This window comes from Salvelinus alpinus, chromosome 1, assembly GCF_045679555.1.
Source record: "Salvelinus alpinus chromosome 1, SLU_Salpinus.1, whole genome shotgun sequence".
Lineage (NCBI taxonomy): Eukaryota > Metazoa > Chordata > Actinopteri > Salmoniformes > Salmonidae > Salvelinus > Salvelinus alpinus.
This window is the reverse complement of record NC_092086.1, coordinates 50288707-50301140: the sequence shown is the minus strand read 5'-3', so window position 1 is coordinate 50301140 and position 12434 is coordinate 50288707. Positions and strand designations below refer to the sequence as shown.

The window sequence follows — 12434 nt, the reverse complement described above, 5'->3', positions numbered from 1 at the left end:
TATGCTAAATGAGCCACTTCTGTTTGGTAAGAGGGATGAACTCCTGAGCCTTTTGTGAACCTCTATTACGTCTCTCTCACACACACACACACACACAGGTTTGGGGACTACTTACGCATTGCAGTATGGTCTCTTTTCAAAGCCTTTGTAATTCTTCATGTTTAGAGTCATTTTGCAGGTCTCACAGCTGAAGCATCCTTTGTGCCAGTACTGTCAGAGAGAGAGAGAGAGAGAGAGAGGGAGAGAGAGAGAGAGAGAGGGAGATTAGACATTCGTTTCACTGTTCTCAATGCTAGCATGGAGGACCTAAACCACACAGCATATTCACACCAGGAAGTGACATATGTGGATGAATAAGACCATAATCATATTTTTAGCTGGAGGAAAGAGGGAGACTGGAGAAAGAGAGAGGTCTGTTTGTCCAGGCGCAGAGGGGTTAAGGGTCACCAGACAACTTCCTCTTTCTCTGGGCATGTCTACACAGCGGTTATTTATAAGTCACGGGACCTGTGGCGTGTTTGCAAAACCCATGCGTGAAGCCCAGTGGCTGACTAGACACCGTTTAGAGCAGAGCCACATCCACTTTTAGAGAGAACTACAAACGTCCACCATGACACCCCACCCATCTTCTGTAAAAGTTAACTCCCTCATAGAACACAGCAGCATTGAGGATCCCTGAACAGTTCTGATCATGTTTTAGAGATGAAACCTGCTGGTTTGAGCATCCTGTCAGAAAGTCCTTCTACCATGGTGGATGGAGAGGTAGTTGTGTGCGTTTGAAAAGTCATTCCAACTGCCACAGGCATCCAGCACACCATCTTGGTATTCCACTAAACGCCACTCGTAATGGTCAGCCACTCTCTGAAGAGGTTGCACAATGACGCAAATGTCTGAGGACACACAAAGTGTTTAATTAAGAGCTAAACGTCCTGAAAGGTTGTTAACCTAGCTGGCAGCATGATCAAGGCCTCAAAGTCACGCCGCCTTGATATTCCTGGCCTTGTGTGGAGATCTAATGTTAATCAGAAACACACACACACACATCTAGTGACTGAACCAGTTTCCCTGCCCTGACCCTACTCACCCATAGCCATTCACAACACTGCCAACAGGGCACATTGAGCTCTCCTGATGGGATGACTGACTGCTGGAAAAGATTCGTGTTCAGTTTGATTTGACCCTGTCTCTTCCTTTCCGTCCGTTCATCTCTGCAAAGCCTGGGTCTCCTTCTCTCCCTCTATCTATATTCACAACAGCCCTATCCTTCTTCGTCTCACACCCCCTCCCTCTCTCTCGACAGCAGGCTGATCTGTGGCCCGAGGGTTCAGAGGGGGACCGAGGGAGGGAGGCTGGAGGGAAAGAGGAAGGAACATGAAAGGGGGGAGAGAGCGAGGGGAGGATGAGAGCAACGCCAGGGAGTGAGGCAATGATCTGGCCGTTCCTGCTGTCAAGGGAAGGCAAGAGAGAGAGAGAGAAAGAGAAAGAGTAAGATACAGTCCTTATTAACGTGGCTCTTGGGTATTCACTATTCAGCCATAACTTTTTCTCCCTCTTCCTCTCACTAAACATGTTCCACTACTTGCCTACACACACAAAGCACATAAATAAGACAGCCCACTGAAGCAGATAGACAAACATACATTCATTCAAACACAAATATACATTCATTCAAACACACAGTAAATTGTGCAGTGTCCCTGTGGTGGGAGAAGGGCATTGCAGCTGGGGGTATCCATCAGGTCTAGAGGTCAACCCGACTAATTGGCATGGCCGATTAATTAGGTCCGGTTTCAAGTTTTCATAACAATCGGTAATCGGCATTTTTGGACGCCGATTATGGCCGATTACATTGCAATCCACGAGGAGACTGTATTGTGTGTGGCAGGCTGACCACCTGTTACGCAAGTGCAGCAAGGAGCCAAGGTAAGTTGCTAGCTAGCATTAAACGTATCTTATAAAAAAACAATCAATCTTCACATAATCACTAGTTAACTACACATGGTTGATAATATTACTAGGTTAACTAGCTTGTCCTGCGTTGCATATAATCCATGCGGTGCCTGTTAATTTATCATCGAATCACAGCCTACTTCAACCTCGCCAATTGGGTGATGATTTAACAACAGCGTGTTCGCAAAAAAAGCACAATCGTTGCACCAATGTACCTAACCATAAACATCAATGCCTTTCTTAAAATCAATACACAAGAATATTTTTTTAAAACCTGCATATTTAGTAAAAAGAAATTCATGTTAGCAGGCAATATTTACTAGAAAAATTGTGTCACTTCTCTTGCGTTCAGTGTAAGCAGAGTCAGGGTACATGCAGCAGTTTGGGCTGCCTGGCTCGTTGCGAACTGTGTGAAGACCATTTCTTCCTAACAAAGACCGTTATTAATTTGCCAGAATTTTACATAACATTGAAGGTTGTGCAATGTAACAGCAATATCTAGAGTTAGGGATGCCATCCGTTAGATAAAATGCAGAACGGTTCCGTATTTCACTGAATGAATAAACGTTTTGTTTTCGAAATGATAGGTCATTAATATGGTCAAATCCGGAAACTAAGGCTCGTATAATTAAGTCTATGATTTGATATAGCAGTCTGACTGAGCAGTGGTAGGCAGCAGCAGGCTTGTAAGCATTCATTCAAACAGCACTTTCCTGCGTTTGCCAGCAGCTCGTTGCAATGCTTGAAGCACAGCGCTGTTTATGACTTCAAGCCTGTCAACTCCCGAGATTAGGCTGGCAATACTATCATGCCTATAAGAACATCCAATAGTCAAAGGTATATGAAATACAAATGGTAGAGAGAGAAATAGTCCTATAATAACTACAACCTAAAAACTTCTTACCTGGGAATATTGAAGACTCATGTTAAAAGGAACAACCAGCTTTCATATGTTCATGTTCTGAGCAAGGAACTTAAACGGTAGCTTTTTTACATGGCACATATTGCACTTTTACTTTCTTCTCCAACACTGCTTTTGAATTATTTTAACCAAATTGAACATGTTTCATTATTTATTTGAGACTAAATTGATTTTATTTATATTAAAGTTAAAATAAGTGTTAATTCAGTATTGTTGTAATTGCCATTACTACACACACACATATATAAATAAATAAAAATGTCTGATTAATCGGTATAGCCTTTTTTTGTCCTCCAATAACCGGTATTGGCGTTGAAAAATCATAATCGGTCAACCTCTAATCAGGTCCCTGTGTGGTCTACAGTGATACAGGCTGGGGGTATCATCAGGTCCCTGTGTGGTCTACAGTGATACAGGCTGGGGGTATCATCAGGTCCCTGTGTGGTCTACAGTGATACAGGCTGGGGGTATCATCAGGTCCCTGTGTGGTCTACAGTGATACAGGCTGGGGGTATCATCAGGTCCCTGTGTGGTCTACAGTGATACAGGCTGGGGGTATCATCAGGTCCCTGTGTGGTCTACAGTGATACAGGCTGGGGGTATCATCAGGTCCCTGTGTGGTCTACAGTGATACAGGCTTGGTTAAAAGCATGCAGCACATTACTACTACTAATTATTATTAGTAATATTAGTAGTATTATAATACTGATACAGCACACTATAAATCATCTTCTCTCCTCACTGTCCGGAGAGGGTCAGGATATCCACCATGACAGCCGCGGATGCACATTACAACACTATGGAATAGAGAAGACAACTACAGTGACTAGGGGAGGATTGTAGAACAAGGAGTGTTTCCAGAAGATATAGCAGGGATTCCTGGGTGCAGTTTATCCACCACGGGACAAAAGCATTTGCCTTAAATCCATGACTCCATTCGCTCTGCTACCTTTTCAGAATTCTAGTCTGTTCTCACACTGGCCTTTACGGACGGACCACCCAGGACTGTCTGTGTGTGTGTGTGTGTGTGTGTGAAGCTGCTGACCAGCAGAGCCGGGCTGAGGCAGACAAAGGAGTGGGCTCATTCTGAACACAGGCCCTGGTCAATGGAGCTCTGATCCAGAGCCAGCCAGCAACACTGGGCCAAACCTATACCCCAACCACACTACACAGGCCCAGTCAGAGAGATAGGACCCACTGGCGGATGCATCGTCTTCGCCTCTCCCTCTCTGTGGCTCTGGCATGTCAAATCGCTGACAGATCAAACACCACCACTGTGTCGGTAGTTTACATTTCTACTAAATCTAGGCCTCAGCTTTTTCCAGATGCGGTGGCTATTTTAGAAGGCATCTGTCCACCCGTCTAAATATTCATCCCAATCTCATGTCTCAACTCCAGTCTCTCTGTTGCCATACTCTCTACATTCCCTCTGGGCATCTCCCCTAATCTGTAATCCTAATCTGTGTTATTGAGAAGTGATGGATAAACAAATAGAACAAAGAGAGAGCCAATAGAGTGTGTGACTGCGGGTGCTAATGCCGCAAGCGGAGGGGTAAAGGTGAGCTGAATGGCAGCAGTGGACTTTGATCCTGTGTTTACCGGGGTAAACTCAATATTGACCTTGGGTGAATTCCAGCTCCATAGAGAACAGGCTTGGATTGCAGCCGTGTCAACAAAAAAAAGAATACCTGGCCTTCACAGAAACCTGCTAACCCACCAGGTCAGGACTACTCCTCCCACAGATCCCATGACCATCTCTGGGGCCAATACACTACTGAGAGACAAGGAGAGGAGGAGCGATTCATTTAGAACGAGGGAATGAGACTGTCAGTGTTCAGACTCCAGAAAAACTCAGCTGGGGCCTGAGTGGGTGCTGAGACTGAGAGGCTGGATCAGGCAGTCAAGTAAGAGAATCAGGACACTGCAGAAACCCAAGGCCGAGAAGATGTGATCCAGTAAAAAGCAGGACTGTCTCCCTGCATCAGCGCAGCTCCAGGGCATGCGTGTCTGTCAGCGGGGGCCCAGGACTAAATGTTGTGAACGTGCTCGGTCAGCCTAACGATCCCCCAGACTGTGGCCGAGACCCCGGCCAGTATGGACAGACCCCAGGCTATAGGAGGCACTCCAGACACGGTCAGGCTGTGTGCACACCCGATAGGGACACTACTACACTCACAAGGTTATCAGACACACACACAGTGAATGTGAGCCCAATGTGTGTTGCCTCAGTGAATGTGTGTGTTGCCTCAGTGAGCCCACATCTGGCTGCCACTAACTCAGGGTTTCCCCCAAACTCAGTCCTCGGGACCCCGAGGGGTGCACGTTTTGGTTGTTGCCCTAGCACTACACAGCTGATTCAACTAATCAACTGATCATCAAGCTTTGATCATTTGAATCAGCTTACACTAGGGCAACAACCCAAAAACGTGCACCGAGTTTGGGAAACGCTACACTAACTCATTAAAGCCCACGGTTAATTATTGACCTACCTGATGCGTTTGCGTTGGCCAGCGGGAGAAGCACAGCGCTCGCTAACGTACGCACTTAACACGCATCAACAGACCACTTGTGGTGTGTGTGGGGAGATCTGCTGTAGTGTGCTTAGACAGAGAGACCGCCTGCCCGACACCAAACCATTCTGAAATCCCCGATTGTGGAGAGCTGAGAGACTCAGAGCATTTTGGTAGATGGTTGACTCACTTGTTTCTGGACAGGAAACACACACCCAGCTTGAACTGTTCATTTACAGTTCGTCTGAACAGTCCCTTTTCCGCAGTCTTTTCCTAAATCCTCCATCTCACACACAGAGAACAGGAAAATCAAATCTCTCTGTATTCCTATTAATAGAACCATAGTATTGAGAGCAATGGGTGTCCCAGTTCCATAGACACACATACAGAGCACAGAACTACCTACCTTACCCAGTCACCTGACCAGGGAAGCAACGCATGAGTCACTACCTCAGGTGACAGACTCACTTATGGACTCTGCCTCTGATCTGAGTCACAAATGGAGGCGACTGCCTGGAAAAACCGCTCACCCCTCGGACAACATTAATCCGCTTTTAAAATATATTTCGTCTAAATTTTGCCCAACCATATAAATAGGGCCTAAGCTCATTTCAGTGGAAAAACATTGAATTACATGACTTGCTTGTCTGATCAGACCGTATCAGAAAGGCCTATTTGAATAAGATCAACTGACAGATCATCAGTGTTAGTCATTGACGCCGTGTATTTGAATGGGCCTGTTATAAACAGTGTCTGTAGAACGGTCCAGTCAGCGCTGACAGGCGGTAGGCAGACTAGCGTGCAGAGAGTTGGCACTGTTGATCCTGATGAGATAGCCAGGAGGTGGCTATTCGGGGAGAGAGGGGTTTTGCATATGTTTTTTGCAGAGCAACAGTGCATGATGAGGCTTGTGCCTGTAGTGGTGTGACTACATCAGCCAAGATGATGAGCGGGGGAGTGGACATGACTCAGCTACAGGGGCGGAGTTGAGTTTGACCTCTCAGCTTTCATTAAAACGATGGTGGAGGTATCTGTTGGTTCAGTCAACAGATTGCATTCTGACCTTTGACCTAACTAAGACTGTGTACCATGCAGGGTTGTGTCTGGATCAAAAGGAGCTTAAGGTGGTGGGTGTCACAGGGGGTGCAGTAGATTGTTAGAGCGGCAGATTTATTTTTAGACTTCTTTTAGCATTCTAAGCCAATTTCCTGCAATTCTACACATTTGTTTATACATTTTTGTATTTGATCTTTATTTAACTAGGCAAGTCAGTTAAGAACAAATTCTTATTTACAATAACGGCCTACATACCCATGGAGATGAGAGAAATTGTTGCTTTTTTAAAGCCATTTTCCTGCAATTCTACCATGGAGATGAGAAAATGTTGCTGTTATAAAGCCAATTTTCTGCAATGTTATGCATTTTGCCATGGCTAATGCAGTGTTCTTCTGCTAAAACATATCTATACTGCTAAATTAATTATTTTTGGAATTGTCAATTCTCCCTGTCTAGCTTTTATTGATGATTGTTAGTTCTCAAAGATTCAATTATTTTAAAATATATAGGTCTTATATATATAGAAAATATATATATATTTTGTACTTTTTTTAATTTAAATTTTACCTTTATTTAACTCGGCAAGTCAGTTAAGAACACATTCTTATTTTCAATGACGGCCTAAGAACAGTGGGTTAACTTCCTTGTTCAGGTGCAGAACGACAGATATTTACCTTGTCAGTTCGGGGATTCGCTCTTGCAACCTTTCGGTTACTAGTCCAACGCTCTAACCACTAGGCTACCTGCCACCCGTTCTACATACTTTATATATTTGCGTTTAGTCGTTTCAGTTTGCACTGAAAGCGTTTTTCCAGTCCCAATTTAATTAAATAATTTTAAACAGGAGCCACAAAAAATCTTAATCTTTTCCTCCAGGGCTCTATTTTATAATATCTGGAATGTCATTAGACCTAACCATAATCAATTTCAGAAAGTGGTACTAAAATGTTTAAAAAAATATAAATTTGCCACACAATTTGATAATCTAAAATGCACCTTATATGGCCGCATTTTGTCCAGTCTTGTTATTTTGAAACCTCTACCCACACCAAACGCGGTCACGACACGCAGGTTGAAATACCAAAACAAACTCTGAACCAGACAGGTCGAAAAGCATTAAACATTTTATGGCAATTTAGCTAGCTAGCTAGCAGTTGCTAGCTAATTTGTCCTATTTAGCTAGCTTGCTGTTGCTAGCTAATTTGGCCTGGGATATAAACATTGAGTTGTTAATTTACCTGAAATCCACAAGGTCCTCTACAATTAATCCACACATAAACCGGTCAACCGAATCATTTCTAGTCATCTCACCTGCTTCCAGGCTTTTTCTTCTTTAGACTTTATATGGTGAATGCAATCTAACTTTCATAATAAAAGGTGTATTACCAAAGATGAACTGAGGTTGGTCAGTTTTCAATCACCCACGTGGGTATAACCAATGAGGAGATGGCACATGGGTATCTGCTTCTATAAACCAATGAGGAGATGGGAGAGCCAGGACTTGCACCGCGTTCAGAGTCACAAATAGAACTGACTTCTATTTTAGCTCCTGGCAACGCAGACGCTCATTGGCAAACGCAAGCAGTGTGGGTGCAATGATTGAATAACATGTATGTGTAAAATTATTTTGCGACGCGAGCGGTGTGGTCAGCATGTAAGCTAGGGCTGGGCGATTAAGGGCCTTAAGTGCGCGCATCCCCTCCCTGAACCTGCCCTTCTTCCAGAGTTGAGGAAGATCATAAGTTTCTCTCTCTCTCCCTACTCTCCCCCTCTACCTGCGGGGAGGTTCTGCTTTTCAAAGAGGAGAGGAACTTATCTGTGAGCTTCTTCCCTGCTGGGCAGAAACTGATAAGGCCTTCACCCTACTGCCTGGGCCGCTCACACTCAGGTACACACGTTTGAAGCCACAGAGCAGACGTATAGTGTTATTTATGTCAATGAAATATTGATAAAGCAGGCAAGAGTCCTTGCAGAACGGGTTGCCCATAGGGAGAGAGAGAGAACATCCATCCAAATGAAAAAACAGTATAGGTACGAGTCACAGACACAGGGTAGAATGCACATATTGAGTATGCGATTACCTGTATACAGAATCTCCCACACAGGAAATCATTCCATCAATATAACAGAGACTCTCAGAACAACGCAGAAATACAGACGCACACATTATCATCTGTCTTGCACACAGTCAAACAAATCCAATCCAACACAGCCATGTTTCCAGGCTTGGTTAAACCAGGTTTGCATTGTGTGTACAGTCAGCACTATGGTTATGAATAACCTACTACCTGGCAAAATCCCATCTCTTGCAGTTAACATAACCCTTACAGCGAGGCCCCTGGTCCTCAACAGCACTCATCTGTTTCGATAGCTAGGAGCACTTGTCAAAAACCTCTGAAGCATAGTACTGCATTACTAACAGGCAACGTCAACATATTGAAAGCAAGACAGATGAGTATGCCTAATCTCTTAAGTCTCACATAACATTTCCTGTCTTTACACCTCATCCTCAGGTGCCCCCTCCTCCTGCAGATCCCAGCCCTGTCCCACTATAAAGAAATGCAGGGCGGCAGACAAACAAGCGTCTATGACCCAGCTTCTCCACAGCACAGCCCCATACATTACACAAGAAGACAGTTTGTCAGGTAAGCAAGTATTCAGCGGTCGCCGAGGGAACCGCACGCTGCAGCCTTGACTACCCTGGCTGCCTTCACCTGAACCAGACTGGAAAAACTGCCGCCCGTCGCGTCTGGCCTCGTCTGGTTTAAACAAACGAGAAGGGCAACCAGTGCCCAGAAGGGGAATAGGGAGGTTGTTTTCATGTCTGAGGAGGAGAGCGCTGATGCGGAATAGCAGCTAAGACAGACAGACGCTCCCTGGGCTCAGAGGGGGAGACAGGCAGCACAGCAGGCCTCTGACTGAGCACATTTTTATGGGAGTGTCTGTCTGCCGGAATGTGCGCTGCTTCGGGGCAGCGTGCTCACGATTTCCCAGAAAACACGGTGGCGGTTCTGCTTATGTTCAGTTCACCTGATTTCTAGCCAGAACACCCAGAAACAGTTTACATGAATATGTAAGAGATAGTTTTATTTTGGGATCTACATTTCAATCCAAGGTCAGGGTTGTCAATTTCATCTCCATCCTGTTGGACAACAATAACAAGGGCCTTGTTCTTGCGCAACAGGGAGTATGAGGAGTTCAAACCCATGGGCGTGCAGTGCACACAAGTATCGGCATCTCTGATGTCTGGTAATGTGCGCTATCATCTCTCACCAGACGTTCCATCTATCGACCCAAATAGATTACACCCACTTATGGTCGACTCCACAAGGCCTTCCCAATGTCCAGTAGACAATTTGTAAACCCGCCCCCGGCATCACTAGGCTGAGAGTGTGTAGAGTGTGCATCCTTCTCTCAGCACAAAGGGTGACCCCGCCCACATCCTCCACTAGAGTAATGCAATGTGCACTCTGCTCAGTGCGCTCTGGCAGCAAAAGTAACGGACCTTCAAAGTACACAAAGAGTGACCACATGAGAATATGTGATTATTATAGCCTTGGCCTATCCTGTGTGCAAAAAGAAGTGGGTACAGGGATTGTGTGGTTCAGCTTGATTGACAAGAGTGTACAGGAAAGGGAGACGCATTCAGTTGTACAACTGACTAGTTATTCAACTGAAATGTGTCTTCCGCATTTAACCCAACCCCTCTGAATCAGAGGGGTTCGGGGGGGGCTGCCATAATTGACAACCACGTCTTCCATGCCCGGGGAACAGTGGTTTTACTGCCTTGCTCAGGGGCAGAACGTCAGATTTTTACCTTGTCAGCTCGGGGATTTGATCCAGCAACCTTTCGGTTACTGGCCCAACGCTCTAACCACTTGGCTACATGTGCCATAAAGGTAGTGTTGTTTCCGTTGACAGCATAAATAACAATGAGCTACACAAGACAACAACTGACAGGTACAACATGCTGCAGAACATGTGTTACTGCAGTCCTGAGTGACAAGAGACTAAACAGGCAAGACCACGATCGTAGAGTGACTGTTTTATATTACACTCGCTAGCCTGTGCTTGCACACAAAGCCCTCACAGATGGATGTTTTGACATTGTGTTGACTTTTTTATTTTAAAGTATTGACAATTTCACTTAACGTGTGAAGCATGGCTCTGTTCCCTTTGAGTTTTAAATCTTCCACACCCTGATAGATTACACTTCCTTATCCGGAGTAGCTTGTGTGAGCTGCTAGCAAACACTGGATTTTGATAAAGCACTCGATTGCAACTGAACAACCCCAAATTATTGTTCCAACCTGAAAAACCAAGATGTTTAGCTTGAGTCAAATTGACACTGACACAAATTACACCAGGAAGTTCTGGCTATGAAATTCGCGATGGTAACGCGTCACATGTTTATTTCTGGACTTGGTGAGAACTTTAACTAACGTTAACTAACTAACTTTGAAATCACGAACATACTCATTAATCTCGCTAGCTAGAACTGAAATTAACAATTTGGGCTAACCTAGTAAAATAGATTTCACAATGCAATGGAGTAAAAGTTCATATTTAGTGACCATCAAACCAGTTAATCATAATTGATCGCTGTATGCCATCAATCACAATCTGACATTGACTGGTCGGTCTGATGTTTGGCCGATGGCAATGCTAACGACATTGCTGTCTTTGATAACGTTAGCTAGCTAACCAGACGTTAACGCAACGTGCTAACACTGGCTTGTTTGTGGTGAAAGCAGGAAACACTTCGTTCAAGCATTCAAATCTGTGAAAATCCAACGTGGCAAATGTGAAATAAAAATATCAGATAATTTAAACGTCTAGTTAGTTAGATAACATAACTAACTAGTAAACCTAATTAGCTAGTTAGCTAAACGTTCATCAACAAATCAAAAGAGCAGGCTAGCTAACGTTATTAGTCTTTCACAATCACATCCAGACAGGTAACGTGCTATCTAGCTAATGTTAGTTAGCCTACCTGCCCGGGCATCACAAATCATTAAACACGCTAAAGAAAATTGTATTGAAAATGGAATGTATAATACACAAACAGAAGCAGGAGACTGCGAATTCAAATGTTTGGTTGCAAATATGTTTTCCCTTACCTTGTCCAGACAATTCACTTTTTCCGTGGGGTACACGATTGTGCCACATCTGCCACACGACGGATTCATGTTTGAGGAATGCTGTCTAGTTGGATAAATTAAACGAAAAAATATATATATCTGTCAAGTAAAAGTGTTCTTCCCAAACAATACGTGTCGAGTTTGACGGCTGGATTTATCAAATCCCGGAGATTGTTGTCGTTCTAATCGCACAGCTGGCTGTCAGTACACGAACCAGAGACGTAAAGCGCGGGCACGGCGCCTCTCTTTCCAATGCCGCGCTCCCGAGGAGAAAGGAAAGGGGGCGGTCCCACGGGAGACGCTTGATTTCAGAGGCGACGTTAATAATTGGATAAATCCCGTGATCAGATACAAATCTATGGAGATCGATCAGCGTATAATATATTTGATACTGAAATCCAACGCAAATAGCAATACTCAATGCTTTTTAGTTGGTTGATTCCATGGAATGCGGAACTAGATTTATCACACCACCATCACTGGTCGTCATTAGTTACCACAGCCACAAAGTCATAAACTCCGCCCATTTCTAAAATGTATCTTCTTCAAATTTGATTTTAAACCTAAACCCAACCTTAACCCTAAACTTAACCACACTGCTAACCTTATGTCTAACCCTAATCTTCAATTAAGACCAACAAACTAATTTTGTGTTTTTATGATTTTTTTTGATAAAGCCAATTTTTACTTTGTGGCTGTGCTATCTAGTGGAAACAACCATCACGGCGGAACAGGCGCACGACAACATCGTGAACATGACATATAGAAAAAGTATCTAGAATAGACGCCAACGCTTTTTATTCCACATGATGATCATGCCATCTGCTACAATCTGTATGTAGGCTGCTGTGAAGG

The 12434-nt window shown here is 44.2% G+C and overlaps 1 protein-coding gene across 2 annotated transcripts in view; it reads right to left on the bottom strand.

The window, feature by feature from the left end:
- The window catches only part of LOC139579119 (LIM and SH3 domain protein 1-like), a 42338-nt gene extending 30469 nt beyond the window's left edge, over window positions 1–11869 (bottom strand). The window contains exons 1-2 of one of the 2 annotated variants that reach the window (XM_071407411.1): window positions 11559–11869; window positions 116–210 (exon numbers count right to left, since the gene is read on the bottom strand). In XM_071407411.1, the coding sequence (XP_071263512.1) occupies window positions 116–210; window positions 11559–11627 (164 nt within the window). In that variant the 5' untranslated portion in view covers window positions 11628–11869. Of the gene's footprint in view, window positions 1–115; window positions 211–1084; window positions 1195–11558 lie in introns of those variants that run through there. The other variant, XM_071407422.1, reaches the window with a different exon arrangement.
- Window positions 11870–12434: the final 565 nt, after the last annotated feature.